Below are 25,289 nucleotides of genomic sequence, written 5' to 3' on the forward strand. Positions count from 1 at the left end.
GAAGGTGCACAACAAAAGCTAAAATAATCTGAATCTCATGGGCTCTCCTTCTAGTAACCAAGAACTGATCATCCTGAGTTTCCTTTCTTTAAGGTCTAATTTACTCCAGCACCAACTGTTCAGATTAATTTTCTACAGGTGCGTCCCTTAGGGGCTAACTGTGAGTTGCCCGTAGGGGTTAACTACCTCTGTGGATTAGAGTTACATACATTTGCTAAACTATTAAATGGGATCATCTGACTATTTCTAACACTTGTGGTCCTTTAAAACCATATTTTTGAGATTAAAAACATTATTCCTGATTATAAAAGTAATAAAATTCATTGAAAAAGATTAAATAAAAACACTAAAATTAATTTCTAGGTTCACCACTAAGAGATAGCCACTGCCATTACTTGAATGTTTATACTCGTTAACTTTTTAAAGCATTTTAAGTGTATAATTTAGTGGTATTAAGTATACTCACAACGTTGCGTTACCATCACCATTTTTTCTTAAACCTTTTTATCACTCCAAACAGATACTCTTTATTAATTTTTCATGCATGGTTTATATACATTTAAACTTTCTAACCAAATTTGAGTCAGTAAAGTTTTATCTTTTGCTCAAAATGGTACATTTTAAATGATATACTTAAATGACATATTTTGCCACTGTTTTAAGTTTTTATTGAACTATAGTATTCATATGAAAAGGTGTACAAATGTTAGGTGTACAACTGGACAACATCTTTTGAAAGGGAACATACCTATATAACTAGCACCCTGAGCAAGCATCTCAGAAGTCCTTTTGCCCCTTCCTGAGAATTACTCTTCTCAAGGATAAATCATGACCTTGACTGTTAACACTGCAGTTTAAAAAAACGTCAATCTTTAAATTAAATGTTATATATGATTAGGAAGTATGCTTTGGGTATGACAGAGGTTCAAATCCTGGCCATTAGGCATGTGAGAGACAGTCTTTAAGAACTTCAGTTACTTCACATAAGAAATAGGGCCACTAACATCTTTCTCACAAAGGCTCCTATGTAAAATGCAGTAATGTTTATAAAACACTTAGCAAGTACTGACACATGGTCAGCGCTCAGCGAGTGCCTGGATCAACCTCGCGCTGTCACACTGTGCTCAAAGACTACGGTGGTTTTTGGTGTTATCGTTATTCCCTTTGCACCACTTTAAATCAGTCCTTAACGTGATATTTCCTGCTTTCTCCTCCTGCTCTCCCCTTAATCCACCTGTCTGCTTGCTTTCTGTTTTGACATTTCCCTGCACAGTATAACAACAGATGCTATATTATTGTCTGAACTCAACTAATTATTCTACAGAAGAATAAACAACAGTAGCTCATTATTCCATTCACTGTGCAGACAATGCCTACTCCTCAATGCAGCCAGTCTCCAGGGCTTTTCCCCAGAATGAAACAGACCTCAGATACCCCACACCACTGGTATGATGTGGGAAACAATGAAGAGATGTTAGGTAGTAAGTACCTAACATCTAAATATGGGGATCTAAATACCCAAGTTTTACTGGCAAAAAAAGAACAAAATTGTATCAGTAGCTCAGTTTGAAATATACTGGCTGAAAGCAAAGGCCTCGTATAAGTAAACACGGTTGAAAAACGATGATATAAAGGACATCTATCCTCGAATAGCAGCCTTAGTAAACACCATTGTTAACTTCAGTTTGGTTTGCTCAATGAATATAGTTTTTAATCTGCATTTTAGTTTTGTAACAAAACAGGGAAACCTTTCCCTGTATACGATATACAGGGAAACCTTATATCATATAAGTTGGATATATGAACTGATCTTGGACTCTTTGTTTTACTAAAACTTGAATATTTAGAGTATTTAAATCAAAGGGATGAGAAATGGGGACTTTTAAAAAAAATCGGATAGTGAAATATAAACCCAGAAAAGACTGCTTCTACACAATCACATTTTTTAAACAGGAAAGATACACTTACACCAATCTTTTATAGTAAGAATGGGAGACCACCTTAATTTGCACACACATGCGTGCATGAATACATGCACACACGATCTATGCTTCTATGAGTAACCATCAAATAACAGTTGATAGACAGGTGAAGCAGAGTGTGAAATAGGCTAAAGCTAATATTCATTAATTCCACAAATTCTTACCTAGCTCCTCCTATGTGTGAGACATTGTTCTAGATAATGGGAAAAGAGCAGTGAATGATATAGATTAAAAAAAATTCTTACATGGAAGCTATATTTTAGTAGAATGGGAGAAAGATAACAGATACACACACAGGAAATTACGTAGCATGTTACACAGTGATGAGAGGTATAGAGAGAGTGCAGAGTGCTGGTAGAACGGGGGGAGGAGCACAACTTTACTGTAAGCCTCAATGAGCAAAGGCAGAAAGGAGAAAGGAAATCACATGGACATTTAAATCTGAGAGAAGTATTATAGGCAGAAGTCACGGAAATTGCTAAACTCTGGTGTCTGGGTTGACAGAACAGCAAGGCAGCCCAAGAGGCTGGAGCTGAATAAGGGCAAGAGGAGTAAGAGCTGAAGTTTGAGAGGAATCGAAGGGGATGGGATGATTGAATCGTATGTGGCCTTGAGCAACCCACTTAATGATTTTTTTCCATTTTTAAATTAAGGTATAATTTAAATACAGCAAAACCCATCCTTTTAAAAGTATAGTTCTATAAATACTGACAAATATATGTATTTGCATAACCATCAACAATCAAGATAAAGGCCAGTTCCATCACCCCCCCCCAAAACACCTGTCCCATCCCTAGCCCCAGGCAACCTGTAATCTGTTTTCTGTTCCTATTTTTGCTTCTACCAGAATGTCATATAGATTTAATCATAAATATATAAATGGCTGCTTCATTTAGTGTAATGCATTTGAGATTCACCAATGTTGTTGAATGTATCAGTTTATTCCTACTTATTGCTTAGTGGTATTCCATTGTATAGGCATATCATTTGATTATTCCTTTTCCAGCTAAGGAACACTTGAGTGGTTTCCAGTTTTTGGCAACTCAAAATACACCCACTATAAGTATTTGTGTACACATGAATTTTGGCCTTACTTTCATTTCACTTATATGTGAATACCTAGGAGTGTGACTGTTGGGTCATATGAGTTATGTGTATATTTAACTTTATAAGAAAGTGCCAAATTATTTTCCAGAGTGGGTGCACTACCAGTAATGACTCTTATCATTAATGTGTGAGTTCCAGTTGCTCTTCATCTTTGCCCATTCTTGGTATGATCTTTTTTTTTTAAAAAAGCCATTCTAATTGGAATGTATCTACCCTGGTTTTAATTTGCATGTCTCTAATGATTAATAATGCTGAGTATCTTTTCATGTGCTTATTTGCTCTTGTGTATATCTTCTTCTATAAAATGTCAAATATTTTGCCCATTTTTAAACTTGGGTCAATTCTTTTATTATTGAATTTTGAGAGTTTGCTATATATTCTGAACATTAGATATGTGGTTCCCTCTCAGTCTATGGCTTATTTTTTCAATTTTTTAACAGTGCCTTTCAAATGGAATTTCTTAATTTTGATGAAGTGTAATTTAGATATTATTTATGGATTATATTGTTGGTGTCAGATCTAAGAAATCTTTGCTACTCAAGATGATAAAGATTTTCTCCTATGTTTTTTTCTATGACTTTAATAGTTTTAGGTTTTACATTTAGGTCTATGATCCATTTTGAGTTAACTTTTTACATGTAATGCAAAGTATAAATTGAAAGGTTTTTCACTTTGTGTTTTTACTTTTTTTTTTGGTATATGACTATCAAATAACTGCAGCATAATCTTTTGAAAAGACTTTCCTTTCTCCATTGAATTGCCTTTGCATCTTTGTTGAAAATCAATTGACTATGTGCAAGTCTATTTCTGGACTATTTGTTTTGTTTCATTGATCTATGGGGGTCGTTTTGCCAATACCCACACTGTCTTGATTACATTAAGTCTTGAACTCAGATAGTCCAAGTGCTCCAATTTTGTTTTTCTTTTTCACAACAGTTTTGTCTCTCCCAGTTTTATTGCCTTTTTTAAAATCCTCATTCAAGGATATGTTCACTGATTTTAGAGAGGGCGGGAGGGAGGGGCGGGGCGGGGGGGAGGGAGGGGGGAGAGAGAGAGAGAGAGAGAGAGAGAGAGAGAGAGAGAGAGAAATCTATCAGTTGTTTCCTCTACCCCTATGCACCCTGACCAGGGATCAAACCTGCAACCCAGGTATGTGCCCTAGCCAGGGATTGGACCTGCAACCTTTTGGTGTAAGGGATGACACTCCACATTCCACCGACTGAGCCACCTGGCCAGGGCTGATTGCCTTTTCATATAAATGAAAGAATTACTTTTAGAATTACTTTGTCAGGTCCCCCACAAAAAATCTGCAAAGATGTTGATTAGAATCACTATAAAGGTTTTAGCTTTTATTTTGAGATATGAAGCCACTGTTGGTTTTTGAAGTAACATGATGTAGCAATTGCTTCTGAACCCCTGTCATGTGACTGAGCCCAGTACCACTCCTAGAGAAAAACCACTCAGGGGCCCCCAGCAGTGGCGAGGGGGCACCCGTCTACGGGCCCACGGGGAGGCAACTGCGCAAGTACATGAAGTCCAGCACCCAGGCCTGGGCACCCAACCAGGACAAGATTGTTCAGCTAGTTTCCCAGCTGAGGCTCTGACACAGACCCTGCAGTTCTGATCTGATCACAGTAGCATATCCAAGAGGGGACTAACATTCCTCCAGGCCAGAGTTACTCCAAAAGTTTCACGCCTGCGCTCCGCATGTCAGCACAATGTGCAGTGGAGTTAGCTGTGAGGACTGCAGCGGGTCTAGGCTTTTGTATCAGGCAGGTCTAGGCTTTTGTGTTGGTGATTTTTAAGGTGCATGGCAAATGTGTGGTCTTTTTTTCTACAGAGTTTTTTAATATACATTTTCTGACTAGAAACATTTTCATACAACACTCCAATAAACATTTTGCTTTAAAAAGGCAAAAATAAATAAATAAAAAGAGCCCTGACCGGCATGGCTCAGGTTGCTGCTTTGATTCCTGGTCAGGACACATGCCTGGGCTGCAGGTTCTGTCCCTGACCTGGGATCGTATGAGAGGCAACAGATCGATGTTTCTCTCCCTCTCTTTCTCCCTCTCTCTAAAATAAATAAATCTTTAAAAATATTTTTAAAATAATAAAAAGATTTATTGAAAGACACAGGAAAGGCAAAAATGAAGGCATGGAAGTCAAGTCAGGAGGCTACTAAAGTAACTCAGGGTATCAGGGTAACAGATAATGTTTGCTTGGAAGAGGGTGCTGGTAGGGAAGTCAGTGAGAAGCATTTGAATTCTGCACATGTTTTGAAGGTCGAATCCACAGTATATGCTCTTTAAATGTGGATATGAAAGAGAGAAGTCAAGAATGATTCCAAGGTTTTGGCTCAAAACAACTGGAAAGATTTTCTGCTTATTAAGATAGGGAACAGTGCAAAAGGAGAAAACATGTCAAGTTTGTGATGTTGACAGACATCTAAGCTGAGGTGATGGGCTAGCAATTCAAGTCTGGAAATCAGCAGAAGGGAGGAGATACAAATTTGAAATTACAACGTGTAGACAGTATTTGAAGTCATGATACCAGGTAAGATCATCAGAGAAGGAGAACGGATCTTATAGGGGAACAGTGGGTCTGACCCGACTTGGCAGCTACTCTGCTCCTGGCAACCAACCATCCTTCTAGAGAGTATGACTAGCTTACTGAAGATACAGTGTCACTGCTGGATAAAGTCAGTCAAGGGAAATGATCGCATTTCTTAAACCACAGTTGAGCCATACAACCTCTGGGCTGCTGCTGGACACGAGAAAACAGTCTGTAGGTTGTGATTTTGATACTGTGAAACTAGAATTTCTAGTCTATTATAATGGTTTGTGAAGATAACACTAGAATACTTCAAGTTAGAACTATTTGAAAAATTGTGGATATATGGTTTCTACAATCATAATGAGGTATATTATGTATTGGCAGCTACTACACTAAGTTTTTGCAGAGATTCAATAAGATAAGGTCTGCTAAGTGCTCGGCACAGAGGTTAGCACATATTAATTGCACAATAGACAGTGATAATGATGACGGCAGGGAGGATTATCCCATGGCCCAGTGTAATGGTGTTATTTTTAGGTGCCAAGAAGCACATAAAATAAAATAAAGACACAAATTATAAAGAGTCATTTTATTTTAGTAACCTATTTAAGGTAATTCTTGCGGTAATAGGTAGAAAGAATACCAGATAAGAACTCTGATTCTGCTTTTACCAGGCTACGGGTAGGTAAGAATTTTAAAGTAGGCTTTTAAATCCTGCTGTGACCTTTCTTTCTTCATCTGTACAATGGTAATGATGCTCTCTTCCTTATCCACTTAGGAGACTGGTTGTGAAGATCAGATCAGAAGATGGAATGGAAGTACTGAGGCTTTGAATTCCGTGCTCTTCTGTTCTCATTTAATGGTCTTTAATAATATCTAACATTTTCTAATTGAGGAGGTGCCAAAATGTAAAAGGGAACAACTCCGGGTAGAGAGGCAAAAATGCACCTTTGTTCATTTCTGTTTATGGGAACTGGCAGCAAAAGGGCAATAATTGCTTTGTGCCCATTCTCTCTCACCCCCGACTCTCTAAAACTTGGCCCTGTTAGCCTTAGCTCTAATTATTAGACTGTGTTCTAAATGTGTCTATTTTACTGTTCCCTGAGGAAGCCCTGTGCCTTTCTCCCTTTGTTCGTTATTACCCAGCCCATGCCCTACCCTTTCCCATCCATCTATTCATCAGTCCATCTAAAATACTCTTCTACTTCCACCTTTAACCACCGAAGTTTTCCCAATCCTCCAAAGCCCCCTCCTTTGTGAAGTCTTTCTTGTTGCTTGCCTAGGCACAGATCATCTTCCTCCAAATATCTTCAGTACTCTATACTATTTGAACAGTTTTTATAACATACCTTTTCCTGTGGCTATTTTGTATTCCTCTGCCCTCTGTATTAGATAGTGAGCTCCTTAATGGCAGGGCCTGCATCTCACACTTACAATGTAGTTTCCATAGCACCTGATTTAGTATTTTGCACACAGAAGAAGATTAACAATTATCTGCTGAATAAGGACATTAAAAGACGTGGGAGTCAAAAAGTTTAGCTGAAACCTCTCTACTTACCAAAAACCCAGTAGCAAAAAGGAATATTCAGGAAAACGTTCTTAATGGGTACATAGTTCATACATTTCTCTAGTTACTGTGAAATCCATCTTTTAAATTGGACTATCAAAAAATTGTGTTATTTGGGCCTTTGCAGAGATGCTTTTACTAAATTGTGCTTTGGCCTTATGAGCTTCCATCTCATAAAGTTGTAAGAAGCTTTTACAACATGACTTGCTATTGCTATTGTGGGTATTGGATATAGTTGGGGATAGTATTCACCATATTGCATAGTTTCTTCCTTAAGTGAAACCACAGGAGACATTGCTCAAGGTCTTACTTGAATAATCTGGGTACCTCCTGAGGAACTGGCCTTTATCCGATGTGAGAGACAGAAGGAAACATGTAAACAATCTTATTTCCTTTGCTTTAGCCCAAGAGAAGAACAGAACAAGTTTCGTGGCTCATCTGGAGCAAAGGTCCAGAACTCTACCCCACGCATTAGGTGCCTGTGCTGGATTATGTTTGTCACTGTGTTAATCATACCACTGACTTTGTCTTCCTTTATTTTCTCTGATACTCAGTCTTTTCTTCCTTTTTTAAATTCATTTGAATTGCAGATATTTATGTAAGTTACTTGAAACCCTTTTAGAAAGAGTCAGTACACAGATTAGCAAAATAGGGGAGATTTTTTGGTCATTTCTTTGTATTTTCCTTCAGAAGAGTCTTAAAGCCTTTCTCAGGGTCACAGCCAAGGATCAGATCAAAATGCCTTCCTAGATTTTACTGATTTCATCCCAACAGTTACCACACAGCAAAATGAGGCCAAATGCTAAGGAATTTCCCTGTAACCAAGGTGATTTTACTATCCAATACTTCATTTTTCTACAGATTTTGAAATACTAGAGATAATCATCATAATAAAACCATTCTTGTTCCTAATGCAACTACATGGGTTAGAATTTCTGGTCAAAGGGGAGGCATTGTTATTGTGAAAAGTCAGGTGACCAGCCTTCTAGTCTAGATGTGTCCAACCAGTTTGGCAACCACAGGCATACTGCATAATCTCTCTGGGTCTCAAGTTTTTTTCAGAGGCTGCACAATACCAGCTCTTCCCAAGGAGTCATTTGTTATACACTACTATGCTAAAACATGCTAATTGGTTCCCCATGAAAACTAGGGTCAAGAAAACCTGGATAAGACCGAATTAAATTAAAATAAATATAAGATAAATATTTTCCTAATGGTGGCATTTATAAGAGCCTTTAATCGTAACTCTCTGGGAGAGAGGGATAAAGTAAGTAACACTACTACCTAAACTTGGTTTTTTGGGAGCACCTCAATAGGCAAGTGCGAGTGACGACTAGTTGCAAAATATGACTGGTCCTGAGGGACCCAAGATGGCAGAGGAGTGAGTGGAAGCTACACTAGCCTCCCAGGACCAATCTGGAATTACAACTAAATTATAGAGAAATCATACTGAATAACGACCTGAATGCTATTTGGAGAGAAGCCTATAACCAAGGACAGACAAATGAAAACACTTTACCACATTAAGGCTGGTAGGGAGAGCAGAGGAGGGGCAAGAGGGCTGGCTGGGTTCCCATGGGCAGCAGCTGAAGTTCCAGAGGGATATTTCAGTGGCTGGGAGGATCCCCCTGAGAAGTGTGAGGTCTAAACCCCAAGCTGGGCTCCCAGCCTACAGTACCAGAATCAGGAAAGGAACCCAGATAACATCCAGCTGTGAAAAGCAATGCGGTTTCTGTCCACCAGGGAGAGATGGCTGCAGATGCAGAGAGCCTCTTAAAGGGCCAACATACAAAATTTCATTTGCAGCCACTTACCCTAGGCTCCGGCAGTGGTGGGGCAAAATGGACTAGAGACGTGTGAGGAGAGTCTGTGACTGGTGGCTCTGGGGAGAGAACTGAAGGAACATCCACCAGGATCCCTGTGCTGGGTCATTCCCTGTACTGTAGAGGCTGTCTTTCTCAGGCAGTCCACTTCTTTACAAGTGGCATCAGCCTGAGGGGAAGCAGTAGCCCCACTGGCAGGAATTACTTAAGCTCCACAGGGTGCTGAGTACAGTTTGAGGCTATATCACTGATTAAGTTTAAAAACTAAGGCAGATCTCTGGGAGCTCTGAGACTTTACCTGACCCTCCCCTGGGTCCAGTTCAGGTAAAACCTGGCCTTGGTGCACAGCCTGGTTCTTTCTAAACACAAATGGTCTGGCAGAGGGAGGCACACACTGTGTATTGCTGATAGTCCAAATAGGTTGCCCAGGGCCAGTCACAAGCAGCATCCGACAAAGGCATGCAAGAGTCTTTGCAGAACTACCCAATACATAGAAACAAATACAGAAGCAGCAAAAGTGGGACGTCAAAGAAAGAGACTCCAAATGAAAGAACAAGAGACTTCTCCAGAAGAAGAACTAGATGAAATGGAGGCAAGCAATTTATCAGATAGAAAATTTAGAGTAATAATTATAAGGATACTCAACAGCATGAAAAAACGCATAGAAACCATAAAAAAGAGCCAGTCAGAAATAGAAGAATGTAATACCTGAAATAAATAATACACTGGAAGGAATAAACAATAGATTACATGAAGCAGAGAACTGAATCAGTGATCTGAAAGACAAGGTAGAAAAAAACACCCAAGCAGTGTAGCAAAATGAAAAAATAATTTAAAAAAAAATGAGGAGAGCTTAAGAAACATTCTGGATAACATGAAACATAACAACATTCACATCATGGGAATACCAGAAGGAGAAGACAGTAAGCAAGGGATTGAGAACCTATTTGAACAAATAATGACCAAAAACTTCCCTAATCTGGTGAAGGAAAAAGACACAGGAAAATCAGAGGTCCTAAACAAGCTGGAATCAAAAAGGCCTACCATGAGACACATCATAATTAAAATAGCAAGCCTCAAAGGCAAGGAGAGAATCCTAAAAGCTGCAAGAAAAAAAGCAGGTAGTTACATACAAGGGAGCACCAATTAGACTGGCATCTGATTTTTCAACGGAAACATTTCAGGCCAGAAGCAAGTGGTGTGAAATATTCAAGGTGATGAAAAGCAAGGACCTACAACTAAGGCTACTTTACCCAGCAAGGCTATCATTTAAAATCAAAGGAGAAATAAGGACCTTCCAAGACAAGAAAAAGCTAAAGGAGTTTGTTAACATCAAACCAGTATTGCAACAAATGTTAAAGGGCTTGCTCTAAGAAGAAGAAAAAGAGAGAAAAAAAGAGGAAAATAATCTAACAGTAAAATGGCACTAAATACATATCTATCAATAATCACCTTAAATGTAAATGGCTTAAATGCTCCAACCAAAAGACACAGGGTAGCCGAGTGGATAAGAAAACAAGACCTATAATATACGCTGCCTCCAAGAGACCCACCTCAGATGAAAAGATACACACAGACTAAAAGTAAAGGGATGGAAAAAGGTACTTCATGCAAATGGAAAGGAAAAAAAGCTGGGGTAGCAACACTTATATCCAAACAAAAAAACTTTAAAACCAAGGCTATAGTAAGAGACAAAGAAGGACACTACATAATGATAAAGAGAACAATCCAACATGAGGATACATCTCTAGTAAACATTGACTCACCCAGCATAGGAGCACCTAAATATGTGAGGCAAATCCTGATGGACATATGGGGAGAGATTGACAGAAATACAGTCATAGTTGGGGATTTTAACACCCCATTGACTTCAACTGATAGATCTTCCAGACAGAAAGTCAACAAGGAGACAGCAGCCTTAAATGGCATACTAGATCAAGTGGATTTAATTGACATCTTCAGAGCATTTCATCCCAAAGCAGCAGAATATACATGCTTTTCAAGTGCACATGGAATGTTTTCTAGGATAGACCGCATGTTAGGACACATAACAAGTCTCAATAAATTCAAGAAGATTGAAATCATATCAAGCATCTTTTGACCACAATGCTGTAAGCCTAGAAATCAATCACAAGAAGAACACTGAAAAACACATGAAGACAAGGGAGCTAAATATCATGTTACTAAACAAGGAATGCGTCAACAATGAGATCAAGGAACAAATCAAAAGACCTTGAAACAAATAAAAATGAGACCAAAACAACCCAAAATCTGTGAGACACTGGGAAAGCAATCCTAAGAGGGAAACTCATAGGATTACAGGCCTATCTGAAAAAACATGAAAAGGCTCAAACAAACACTCTACCTTTACACTTAAAGAAACTTGAAAAAGAATAACAAACAAAGCCAAAAGTGAGTAGAAGGAAGGAAATAATAAAGATCAGAGCAGAAATAAGTGAAATAGAGTCTTAAAAAATGATACAAAAGATCAATGAATCCAAGAGCTGGTTCTTTGAAAAGATAAACAAGACTGACAAACCTTTAACCAGACTCATCAAGAAAAAAAGAGGATCCAAATAAATGAAATCAGAAATGAAAGGGGAGAAATAAGAACTGAAAGAAAAGAAATACAAAGGTTTGTAAGAAAATATTAAAAACAACTATATGCCAACAAACTGGACAACCTGGACAAAACAGTTAAATTCTTAGAAACATACAATCTTCCAAAACTAAATCAGAAAGAATCAGAGTATCTGAGTAGACAGAGAACACCTAGTGAAATTGAAGCAGTAATCAAAAGAATCCAACAAACAAAAGCCCTGGACCAGATGGCTTCACAGGGGAATTTTACCAAACATTCCAAGAAGAACTGACACTTCTTCTGAAACTATTTCAAAAAATTCAATAGGAGGGAAGGCTCCCAAACTTATTTTACGAGGCCAGCATTATCCTAATTCCAAAATCAGATAAAGACACTACAAAGAAAGAAAATTGTAGGCCAATATCATCCATGAACATATATGCTAAAAATCCTCAATGAAATATTAGCAAACAGAATACAGCAATGCATCAAAAAGATCATACACCACTATCAAGTGGGATTTATTCCAGGAATGCAAGGTTGGTACAACATTTGCAAATCAATAAATATGATTCACCACAAAAACAAAATGAAGGATGAAAACCACATGACCATACCAATAGATGCAGAAAAAACATTTGATAAAATCCAGCACACGTTTATGATAAAAACTCTCAGCAAAGTGGGATTAGAGGGAACATACCTAAACATAGCAATAAACACCATATATGAGAAACCAATGCCAGCATCATACTCAATGGGCAAAAACTATAAGCATCTTAAGGGAAATGCCCTTAAGATTGGGAACAAGAAGAGGGTGTTTGCTTTTACCTCTCTTATTCAACACAGTATTGGAAGTCCTAGCTACAGCAATTAGCCAAGAAGAAGAAATAAAAGGCATCCAAATTGGAAAGGAAGAAGAAAAATTGTCTTTATTTGCAGATAACACGAGAGTGTACATAGAAAACCCCAAAGATTCTACCAAGAAACTACTAGAACTGATAAATGAATTCAGCAAAGTAGAATACAAAATTAATATCCAGGAATCAGTTGCATTTTTATATGCCAGCAATGAACTAACATAAAGGGCAATTAAGAAAACAATTCCACTCACAATTGCTTCTAAAAGAATAAAATACTTAGGAATAACCTAACCAAGGATGTAAAAGACCTGTTTCAGAAAATTATAATAAGACACTGAAGAAAGAAACAGAAGAAAATACAAATAAGTAGAAGCACATATGTTCATGGATAGGAAGAATTAACATCATTAAAATGTCCATACTACCCAAAGCATTCTACAGATTCAATGCAATTTCTATCAAGATTGCAATGACATGTTTCACAGAGGTAGAACAAGTATTTCAAAAATTTGTATGGAACCACAAAAGGCCCTGCATAGCAACAGTGAATCTGGAAAAGAAAAACAAAATTGGAAGAATCACACTACCTAATATCAAACTATACTATAAGGCCACAGTAATCAAAACAGCATGGTACCGGCATAAAAACAGACACACAGATCTATGGAAGAGAATAGAGAGCCCAGAAACAAACCCATAGCTTTATAGTCAATTAATATTCGACAGAGGAAGCAAGTACATACAATGGGCAAAAGATAGCTTATTCAATAAATGGTGTTGGGAAAATTAGATAGATATGTGCACGAAAATGAAACTAGACCACCTTCTTAACACCACACACAAGAATAAATTAAAAATGGATTAAGAACAATGTAACAATAGCCAGAGGGGAGTGGGGAGGGGAGAGTGGGGAGAGGGTTCTATAGGAGCTACTATAAAGGACACAAGGACAAAGTCAAGGGGGAGGGTAGAAGTTGGGGAGGGAGGTGGGACTGGCTGGGGTGGGGTGGAGGGATGGGGAGAAGATGCAGGAAATTGTAACTGAATAAAAAATAAATAAATAAATAATTTTTTAAAAAACGATTAAAGGCTTAAATGTTAGACCCGAAACCATAAAAATCGCAGAAGAAAAAATAGGCAGCAAAATCTTAGACATTGCTTAGAGTAGTCTTTTTAATTTTTTTAAAATATATTTTATTGATTATGCTATTACAGTTGTCCCATTTCCCCCCCTTCACTCCACTCCATCCTGCCCACCCCTTCCCTCCCACATTCCCCCCCTGTATTTCATGTCCATGGGTCATACATATAAGTTCTTTGGCTTCTACATTTCCTATACTATTCTTAATCTCCCCCTGTTTGTTTTCTACCTACCATTTATGCTACTTATTCTCTGTACCTTTCCCCCTCTCTCCCCCTCCCCCTCCCCTGTTGATAACCCTCCATGTGAGCTCAATTTCTGTGGTTCTGTTCCTGTTCTAAGTTGTTTGCTTAGTTTGCTTTTGTTTTTGTTTTAGGTGTGGTTGTTAGTACCTGTGAGTTTGCTTTTACTTTACTATTCATAGTTTTGATCATCTTCTTTTTCTTAGATAACTCCCTTCAACATTTCATATAATATGAGCTTGGTGATGATGAACTTCTTTAACTTGACCTTATCTGAGAAGCACTTTATCTTCCCTTCCATTCTAAATGATAGCTTTGCTGGATACAGTAATCTTGGATGTAGGTCCTTGCCTTTCATGACTTGGAATACTTCTTGCCAGCCCCTTCTTGCCTGTAAGGTCCCTTTGGAGAAATCAGCTGACAGTCTTATGGGAACTCCTTTGTAGGTAACTGTGTCCTTTTCTCTTGCTGCTTCTAAGATTCTCTCCTTGTCTTTAATCTTGGGTTATGTAATTATGATGTGCCTTGGTGTGTTCCTCCTTGGGTCCAGCTTCTTTGGGACTCTCTGAATTTCCTGGACTTCCTGGAAGTCTATTTCCTTTGCCAGCCTGGGGAAGTTCTCCTTCATTATTTGTTCAAATAAGTTTTCAATGTTTTGCTCTTCCTCTTCTCCTTCTGGTAACCCTATAATTTGGATGTTGGAACGTTTCAAGATGTCCTGGAGGTTCCTAAGCCTCTCCTCATTTTTCTGAATTCTTGTTTCTTCATTCTTTTTCGGTTGAATGTTTCTTTCTTCCTTCTGGTCCACACTGTTGATTTGAGTCCCAGTTTCCTTCGCATCACTATTGGTTCCCTGTACATTTTCCTTTGTTTCTCTTAGCATAGCCTTCATTTTTTCATCTAATTTCTGACCAAATTCAACCAATTCTGTGAGCTTCCTGATTACCAGTGTTTTGAACTGTGCATCTGATAGGTTGGCTATCTCTTTGTTGCTTAGTTGTATTTTTTCTGGAGCTTTGATCTATTCTTTCATTTTGGCCATTTTTTTTGTCTTGGTGTGCCTGTAACATAAAGGGGCGGAGCCTTAGGTGTTCACCAGGGTGGGGTAATGCTGGTTGCTGCGCTGTGACGCTGTAAGTGGGGAAGGGGCTGAAAGGGAGCAATGAGCTTGCTCCACTCTCTGCCGATTTCAGTCACTTCCTCTGCTACCCACAATCAAATTGTGCCCTCTGGTGCTGCTTCCCGAGTGGGTGGGTTTGTGTATGTTCTAGGCCCCTGTGGGTCTCTCCTATGAAATCTCCTGTGAGTCTGGGAGTTTCTCCTGCTGCTGCCTCAACCCCCACAGGTGTTTTCAATCAGTGGTTTGAGGCTTTATTTTCCCCGTGCTGGAGCCCTGGGGTGCTCCGTCTGTTGCTTGGTCTGTTGCTTGGTCTGTTGCTTGGTCTGTCACCTGGTCTACCAGCTGCTGCCTCGCCGGCCCCACCCTGCTCCCTGGCTTTGCCCACCCCGCTCCACAATCTGCCACCTTGCTTGGTCCGCCAGTTGCCACCTTGCCACGAGTCCTCTGTGCCAGGCTGCCTGTCTCCACCCCTCCTACCAGTCCAGATGAATGTTTCTTCTTTAACTCCTTGGTTTTCGGACTTCCATACAGTTCAATTTTCTGTCAGTTCTGGTTGTTTTTTGTTTTTAAATTGTTGTCATTCTTTTGGTTGTGCGAGGAGGCACAGTGTGTCTCCCTATACCTCCATCTTGGCTGGAAGTCCGCTTGTAGTAATTTTTTATTGGATATTGTCTCCCCAGGCAAGGGAAATGAAAGAAAAAATAAACAAATGGGACTAAAAATTTTTTGTATAGCAAAGGAAAACAGCAATAAAATAGACAACTCACAGAATGGGAGAATATATTTGCCAATATCTGATAAGGGGTTAATATCCAAAATTTATAAGTAACTTATGAAACTAACACCAAAAACCAAACAACCCAATTAAAAAATGGGCAATGGATCTGATTGACAATTCTACAAAGAGGACATACCAATGGGCAATAGACATAATGGAAGGATGCTCATTGTCACTAATCATCAGAGAAATGCAAATTAAAACCACAATGAGATATCACTTCACATCTGTCAGAATGGCCATCACCAATAATCAACAAACAACAAGTGCTGGTGAGGATGTGGAGAAAGGGGAACCCGTTTGCACTCTTGGTGGGAATGCAGACTGGTACAGCCACTGTGGAAAGCAGTACGAAGATACCTCAAAAAATTAAAAATGGATCTGCCTTTTGATCCAGTGATCCCACTTCTGGGAATATATCTGAAGGAACCCAAAACATTAATTTGAAAGAACATAAGCACCCCTATATTCATTGTGGTGTTATTTACAATTGCCAAGATATGGAAGCAGCTCAAGTGTCCATTGGTAAATGAGGGGATAAAACAACTATGGGACATTTAAACAATGGAATACCACTCAGCCATAAAAAAGAATAAAAATCTACCCTTTGCAACAGTATGGATAGACCTGGAAAACATTATGCTAACTGAAATAAGCCAGCCAGAGAAAGGCAAACACCATATGATTTCACTCATATGTGGATTCTAATGAACAAACTGAAGCACAACAGAGAGAGACTCATAGTTAGAGAGCAGGATGATACTGTAAGAGTGGGGGAGGTTAGGGGGTGAAGGGAATGAGCAAAAAGGAAAAAGGACTCACGGACATGGACAATGGTGTAGTGACTGCAGGTGGGAGAGGTATTTAAGGGGACTAGCTGGTAGTAGAAAGAATACAATAAAAAAACAAAAAACAAAACAAAACCAAAAAACAAAATATGACTTGTCCTCCCTCCCTCTCTGCCCCATCCTCTCACATGTTTACAGCCAGAACACATACACTGAGGTACACTAAAAAATGTTTATGGGGTCTTCTATGAGAGGGCAGGCTTTATCTATATCTGGAGAGAAAATTTAAGCCCACAGTAAATAAAGTAAAGCATCAGAAAAAGTACATATGCTCCTAAACTCTAGATGCAAAACATGCAGTTAACTGTGTATACTGACATTTAGTAAGTATATGGTTGAAGATATTATTATTGAGAGAGAGAGAGAAAGAGAGAGAGAGAGAGCGCATGTGTAAAAGAGAGCATGAAAGAGAAAGCATCCTAAAATTTTAAACTATGTTTTTGGAAATAGCCCCAAAACATGGCAACAGATCTCTCTTTTATCTAAACTTCTGTGAAACTTTGCATACGGGATTCCTGTAGACACATACGATGGCACATGGCCTTGTACTGAATGGAGTAAGCACAAAAGCATGAGCCTTGCAGGCATAAAGACAGAGGTAAGAATCTCAGCAGTTCCCATTTCTGTGTGTGACTTCTCAGTGAGCTTCAGTTTTTCTCAGTTGTAGAGAAATCTCTAACCTTGTAACTTGTTTTAGCAGTCAATGAGTAAGCAGATATACAGCAGCCAGCAGAGCAGTTGAGATACAGGAGATGCTCAACAAAATATTTTCTGCCTTCCATAATTGGGAGCCCTCGGTGTACAGAGACTGGAGTTTGTCAGGCATAGTATTTAGTGCATATATGATAGGCACTCAATAAGCGTTTGAACATGAATAAACTTTGATTTGCAAAGAGTAAAATATTACACATACTTGAACACAAAGCTCAAATATCACTTCTTCTAGAGTGTTGACTGATTCTCAAAGCTGTAAGTGATTTTTACTTTGCCCTTGAACTCCTTAAGTATTTTGCTTTTAATTCTCATGTTATTTTGCACATTTTCTCTTGATTTGCTGTTAGTTGCAGACATTTTGCATCTTCCCTGTAAGATGTAATCTCTTTCAGCAAGCAGAAAATGTTTTATTATCCTTTGTTTATCTTTCAGTGCTCAGCACAGTCCTTGTTCAAAAAACATTAGCTGCATAAGTACGAGGTGGCATCCTCTGACTGAGAATGACAACTAATAATAGACTTTTCCTCAGCTCAAGTTAGGGGGCTCTCCAGGTCTTTCCATCACTTGTTAGATGGTTTCCTCTTTTTCTAAGAGAATCTCGCTATTAACCCCATGTCTAGAAAAATGTTTTGGAAGTCCTTTTCTGTGAAACCACCCTGGGAAGTCATTTGACACCCCTTCTCTTTGTTTTCACTGCACTTCAGGCAAACTTCCATAATAATGTTACATATGGTACGGTAATTCTATTTTTATAAGACTATGAACTCCTGGATGGGAGAACCCATGTCTGTATCCCTATCCCCTAACAGATTTGGGGTACACACAGATTTTGGGTAAGTATTGAAAAAAACTGCAAAATGAGTGAGTGGAAAATTCTGTATATTATTATGGACATGATGTGAACGTAGTGGTGAAAAAATGAGCCAAGCTAAATGGATTTTCCATGCAGAGGCCCAGTGCAAGAGGCTGCAGAAGTAACTCACGGCGTCTTTTGGTGGGTAAAGTGAAGCCTAGGGAAAAGGCTGAAAGTACAATATTAGGAAAGGTTAAGGTCTTCCACGCTAAAATGAGTCTAGGAAAAGTGAAAAGAAGTTAGTTGTAAGAGCTGTTAACAGCCTCAGTATCATATGCAGAGCAAACAAACTAGTTTGAATAATTTTCTAAAAGTTATGCCCTACCTCCCGTTCTTCTTCTTGTTCTTTGCGAATCTGCTCCAAGCGAAACTGTTCTGCCATCTCTCTCTCATGAGCTTCCCTCTGTTGATAAAAGAGAAAGGGAGCCAGCACTCGATAAACGCAGACTTAAACAAAAAAAACAAAACCCACCTCATTCCCAGCATGACCCGAGGTATACTGTGGTAATGGAAGTGTTTCTCTCTGGAGTAAGAATAGAAATGGAAGCAACAACAAAGCACAGCTGCCTGACTGGTGTAGCTCAGGTGCTGGGGTGTCGTCCGCAAAACGAAAGGCTCCTCGTTCGATTCCCGGTCAGGGCACACGACTGGGTTGCAGGTTGTCTCTGGTTGGAGTGTGTACAAGAGACAACCAATTGTTTCTCTCTCACATTGATGTTTCTCTCCCTTTCCTTCTCTCTCCCTTCCCTTCTCTCTAAAAATAAGTAAATAAAATCTTTCAAAAAATAAAAACAACCAATAAAGCATAGCTCTCTGTTCACGCTGGGTTCCTATTCAAATACCTAGGAAGCTCTGGGTAGTGTTGGACTCATCAGAACCTTCCTCTGGTCTTCTTTCTAATCTTTTCTGCTACGTTTCCTGTATGCAAACATCAACTCTACTGACATCAGCCTCTATCACGCACTCCTTGTTTTCTGTCCCTTTGCCACTGGCATATATTACTTTTCCTCGCTTACCCCTCTTTATCCAATTCACATATACAGCATCTTCTAAGAAAGCCTCCCCAGTCCATTCCCACTTCTTGGCTTTCCAAAAAAGCTAAAAAATTCCCACTGAACTCCTGTTCACTGAACTACTCGGTCCTCCCCTTAATGACACTTAGGATCCTGCCTAAGTGTTAAAGCTGTCTTGATTTAATCTACCCCACACCACATTGTGAGCCTTCTTTTGAGGGCAGAAGCTGTGGCTTATTCATTTTCCCCTTCTTCAATGCCAGTACGGAAGCAGGTGCTCAGAAAGTGTTAAATAAATCAGCGGTTCTCACTCTGCACGTTAGAATCACCTGAAAAGCTTTTGAAAAATTGGTAGGTTGTACCTGAGACTCACTAAAAATCAAATAAAATAGATACAAGGCCCATTTTTGTTTTCATTTTTATGATTCTCAACAAACTTTACCTTGTCAAAAATGAACCATACTTTAAGGACCAGGGGTAGAATTATATTCTTTCTGGTAACTGAATCTTGCTTTCTCCATTGCAAACCCAACATTCTTGGGGATCGAAATGATAAAAGCACCGGCACTTAAATAATAAAGACCATTTAAGATTGAGTTTCTTATCCAAAAAGTCTCTTGAGCAAACCCACCTTTGCTCTGTCAGCTTCAAGTGAAAGGCGATAGGCCTCATCTTGCTCTCTCTTCACATTTTCTCTGGCTTCACGTTCATCCTTAAGAGAAAAGAAATGATTCGATGTGTTTTACCGTATTACCTTTTAAGAGAAAACAACAACAATCCCCTTGTTTTACTCGTGTGAATTTACTGTAAGTAAACAAGACAATTTTAAGGTGTATAAAATATAAATAAGCAAACAAATAATAAGATGAGTGGCCCGGTACATAGTGAAAATAAGAATGTTTGAGGCCTAGCTCTGTACCTTTTGCAAGCCGTGTGATCCTTCACAAGTTATTTAACCTTTCTAGGTCTCAGTGTCCTTGACTGTGAAATAGAAATATTATTTGTCTCATAGGGTTGTTGTGAGAATTAAATGCAATAATGTATAAACTGTCTAGCAAAGCACCTGACAGTATGTTTTCACAATTAGTTCTCCACTTTCCTCCTGATTTTTCTAAGATAATGTTGGAGATGGCCAGCATTCGACTGGGAGAAAGTAAAGGAGTCGGTTGCAACCTGCTGGTCAGCATAGAAAGTCTGCAAGCAAAACACCCAAGTTAACTTCAGTCCACACCATTAAAGCCTGGCTATCGAATAAGCAGTATTTCCTCACTACATTCACACTCATGAAGTGTGAGTAACTTAGAAGATCTTTTAGAATATTTTTAGCTTCTGAAGTAATTATGCCACTCTACATAAATTTAAATTGTGATTTCCTATGAGGTTAAAAGTTAATTCAACTGCCAGAACTTCTCACATGTTAAATTCTGGAGTATGGTCAATATATATGTACTTAAATTTAATAAATATACACACCTATCGACATTAGGCTATAGATTCCCTTTTTGGTGATTTTGTGTAATAGGCCGAGTCATATAAAGTCACCAATATTCAACTATTTTGACCTATAAAAATGGAATTTCATATGGCTTAACTTAATACTTTGTAACTTTTTGTCTCCACTATTCAATATATGCTTACCCAAGGCTGAGTATATGATGAGCATTGTCTTAGGTGCTCTCTCTAGTTCAAGTCTAAAGTTCTCCTTGAAGCCTAATACTACTTCTAGTTTCAATGATTCGACTACTTTCAAAACCTCTAGTATGAATAACAACATTTCACAGATTTCCAATCTTGTGAATTAAAAAGTAGGAAGATTTACTTGTAGATGTTGTTGGCCTACAGCTAATTACTACAATATCTTTGATGAAAGGGTATGCTAGGGAAAATACGTGTTGGAACACAGTATCAGGAACAATGGCTAACCGAACTGAGAGACTGCACAGGCTGCAAAGCACTCGGAATAATTTACATGTCATATAATATTACACATGAGCAAAAATGGGTTTTAAAAACTTCTGCTTGGAGATGTGTACTTATTCATTATTATTTACATTTTAAAGAAATAGAAGCATATTCCTTTAAATATATTTTCACTAATTCCAGCTGGGTATTTCTCACTTTGGTTTATATGCTACGGCTTTACTCTGACCAGATACAGTCAGCCTGACAGGACATGTTTTGTGCATTTCTTTTTATAATTTGCACTTGCCTAATTCATTACTCTCTAAACTCCTTTCTCCACTCAATATACAAATTTGTACTGAGTGGTTACTTAATAGTTCAATTTACCATGGCTGATCTTTATTTGATATGTTAATATCTTCATTTTTTAAGTCACTGAGGAGATTAGGAGACCTGTGTTCAAGTTCTAGACCTGCCAGAAGCAAGCTGTGTGTTCTTGGGTAAATAATATCTCCCTTTCAGTCATTTATTAAATTAAAAAAAATAAATTTCTAAGGATTCTATGTTTCTGCGGACAAGTCTATTTTTACAAATTTAGATATACCTAATGAAATCAGTAACTTGTGGCAGTAATCTTATCTTTTTATATTTCAAATGAGAAAATGTTTAAGATCTTTACAATTTTAATTTTACCTTATTTTTCTGACCTACCCCTCCAAATTAGCTTAGGTTTCTCTTGTAACATTCTGTACTTTCCCTTTAAAACATTTATCACAATTGCATTAGTTATCATATAATTATTTATGTAATATGAGAGTCTCCCATGACACTGCAAGCATCACAGAGGCAGGGACCTTTTCTGTATTATTCACCTCTGTACTCAAAGCAGTGCACACAACACCTAGCTTTTGAGAGGTGTTCAGTAAGTACTTGTAGAATAAATGAATTGTCTTTCCAGGCATAAACTACTTATTGTCTGCAGTAAATATTGACAGGAAAGATAGAGCTCATCCATAAAGCAGTCCTATCTGAGTCAGTGAAATCGGCTGAGCAGAACTGACCTATCACGACACACAACAAAGAAACCATCTAAAAGCTACCACACATGTTGTGTGACCATGTACACACAACAAAGAAACCATCTAAAAGCTACCACAGCTGGAAGCTCTGTTTTAAAACAGACTGTTGCAGATATGAAAGGCCTTTAAATACAGGGATTCCCCACCACAAAATGTGGCACCTGTTGTGAGGGGACTTCCTGAATCAGCTAACTTGCTTCCTTCCCTTCTCCCCTCTCTCTGTTTATCTTTCCTCTCTTCCCTTTCACAAATATTCGTTAAGCACCAATTTTATATTAGGCCTCACACTAGCATTCGGAATGTAGGGGCAGGCCGCAGGAGAAGACATGGATAATCACGCTTAGACCACCTTCATCATTATTCTATGGAGTCTACTCAGTTATTGTGAAGAGCTTAGTGCTCAAGTTTTATATTTTCCTTTTGTTCCTTAAATAAAGTGGCTCTCTCTGCTGGAAAGATTTCCTGCTCCATCAGCTCTATCACTCAAAATCCTAACAGCTTTTCGTTTACTTTTAGAAATGTAAGAGACCAACACGTCCAAAAGAGCCACTATACAGATGAAGAAAATGAAATCACGTGAGGGTGATTTACACAAGACTACCCATTAAGTCAGATGCAGAGCTTATACTTGAATCCAGGTCTCCTGACAGCTTCCTTTCCCCACTCTCCTTCCCACAATCCAATGGTCTTCCCTTTGCCCACAGTCCTCTGACCATCACAGACAGAAGGGCTGGCTCAGGATGAATTTTCCTCAACTCACCGTGTTCATAGCTTCTTGTGTGTTGGTTGTTTCCGAATGGCTATTATTTCTTCTTTTCTGTCATGTAGATTTGATACTTGTCCCTCCTACTGTCCTATTCACAGTCATATCCAATTTTGGGATTCAGAGAACACTGCTTTCCCTGTATTATTCTACATGATTAGATTTTAAAGAAAATCCCAGGTGTTGTGGTTAACATTTCAAGTCTAAATGTGTTCTCATAACTTGAAGATGGGCCTCTTGGAATTCCTGTGTCCTAAAAATAATGTTCTTGTGAAGGACCCCTTGTTAAATCGGAGAGGGCACATCAGACCGAGTGACTGGAAATACATGTTGGTTTTGTGGAGGTGAACAGCTGGATAATCAGGTTCAGAAATGTCTCAGGTGCGGCCTGCGCAGTGGCTGGGCCTGCTTGGTATGAAAACACTCTTTGTCACAGTGGAGCGAGAAGCCGCACTGCTCAGAACTAACAGCCTCCGCTGGAGCCTTTCATCTGCGGCGTGCTTGGCACTGCGCATATACTGCTCTGTGCTACACCCATCGGTACCTCGGTCTCCCAGTCTCACCTGAGCTGTAAGACCCCACAGAAAGGGATTCTGTATTCTCTTGTAATACTACCTCACGTGTGGCAAGCGTTCATTACGTATTTGTTAGATGAAATAGTGGAAGTTTCAGTGCTCCACAGTTATATTCCTGAAGTTCCGAATATTCTTCAGACTAGTAATTTTCATGTAAGTATACTTCTTATTCTGACTATTATATGAGTTGATAAGAGTTCTGGAATTAAAATTCAAACCAAGTCTTTCTCTCCCCCAGAGCCTATGTTTCCACCTCACTGTGCCACACTTAGTAGCTCAGTATAGTTTTATATGGCTGAGAAAGTAGCCATTGAATCAAATTTCACTACAACACATTAAAAATACTGACATTTTATAAGCTGTCAAATGGTTCCTAAATGAGGAACTTAACCAGAAATGAAATTTAGGTGTAACCTGTTACTCCTCGGTAGTGTTTAAAATTAGTAATCGTCAGTTAATACCCAAAGGTCTGATGAAAAGTTCTGAATTATCAAATTGAAGTGGGCTATAGTGGGTAGGCTTGTTTCAAATACCAAATGCATACGCAATACATACAAACACACAGCATTTATTTGTTCTGAATGCTCAAGCTAGAATGCACACCCTGCTCTTTGCCCTTAATAAGTAGGACCTTGTAAACAGAAAATGGCCCTGGTATATATCCCTAAAGATATATGGACCAAGATAACCTGAAATTCTTTCAATATAGAGAGTAGGTAAAATATAACAAAAATGTTAAAAAAGTATTACTCAGCATGTGAGAAAGAAATAAATAGAAATTCCCACTTACTAGAGATAAAGAGGAAACTGAAAGTCAGAGTTGTAAAAGATGAGGTAATATGAAACCTGAGAAGGCAGGTTATACATCTTGGTAACCTAGACACCCAACTAGAACCAGAAGAATTTATTTTGAATCCAAGCAATGTAGAAGTTGGAATTGTTGCCTGTGAGATAACTTTTGGCAGTCTAATATAAGTATAATTGGATCTGGAAATAGGATGCAGGGGGAGAACTTATTTTAAGAAATAATGGCCAAAGATTTTCAAATTACATGAAAACTATCTGAGGGGGATCCCCCCCCCCGCCAAATCCATAATTATCTTCTGGAGGGTGGGCCCCTTGTGGTACAGGCTTCCCCTGCTAGGTGAGTGTTCTAGGAACCCACCTGTATCAGTGTACCAGCTGGTGGTGTTGTGAGAGGCTGTGTTTTGCTTCTGTGAATGTTTTTTAAGACTCTTTCAAAGTGCTTGCTTATTTCATGATAGGTGATTTGCTAGTGCACCTGCCCACACTGCACTGAGTGTTCATCAGTTTTTGACTAAAAATTGCATGACTCCCATGCCCCACCCTCCCTATTCACCCAATCACACCCTGAGTGACTTTTTTTTTGTTTTTGAGCACATGAAAAAAGTGCTCAAAGGGAAACGATTTGCAGATGTAAAAGAGGTGAGAAAAAAAGTGCAGAAGCACTAAAAGACATCAAAATCGATGGGTTCAAAAACTGTTTTAAGCAGTGGGAAAAATGGCTCGATAGGTTTATTGCATCAAATGGAGAGCACTTTGAAGGTGACTGAATTTAAACATGTAAGAACAAATATACAATATTTTAATAAATAAATTTTTTTGGGGGGGTCCCCCTTGTATAGCCATAGCTCCAAGAATCTAAATGAATACCAGGCAAACGAAACATAAATAAAGCTATGCCGAGGTACATCATAAACAAATTACATAAAATTAATAACAAAAAGAAAAATCTTAAAAGTTGTCAGAGAAAAGGCAAGACAT

The 25,289-nt window shown here is 38.6% G+C and overlaps 1 protein-coding gene across 3 annotated transcripts in view; it reads right to left on the reverse strand.

Annotated features, from left to right (window-relative positions):
* Positions 1-25,289, reverse strand: part of FAF1 (Fas associated factor 1) — a 423,880-nt gene that overhangs the window by 46,090 nt on the left and 352,501 nt on the right. For all 3 annotated transcript variants that reach the window (XM_024571040.4, XM_045204230.3, XM_024571039.4), the window contains 2 exons: positions 19,817-19,897; positions 18,498-18,575 (listed from right to left, as the gene is read on the reverse strand). In XM_024571040.4, the coding sequence (XP_024426808.1) occupies positions 18,498-18,575; positions 19,817-19,897 (159 nt within the window). The remainder of the gene's footprint in view (positions 1-18,497; positions 18,576-19,816; positions 19,898-25,289) is intronic.

Source organism: Desmodus rotundus, chromosome 3 (genome assembly GCF_022682495.2).
Source record: "Desmodus rotundus isolate HL8 chromosome 3, HLdesRot8A.1, whole genome shotgun sequence".
Classification (NCBI taxonomy): domain Eukaryota; kingdom Metazoa; phylum Chordata; class Mammalia; order Chiroptera; family Phyllostomidae; genus Desmodus; species Desmodus rotundus.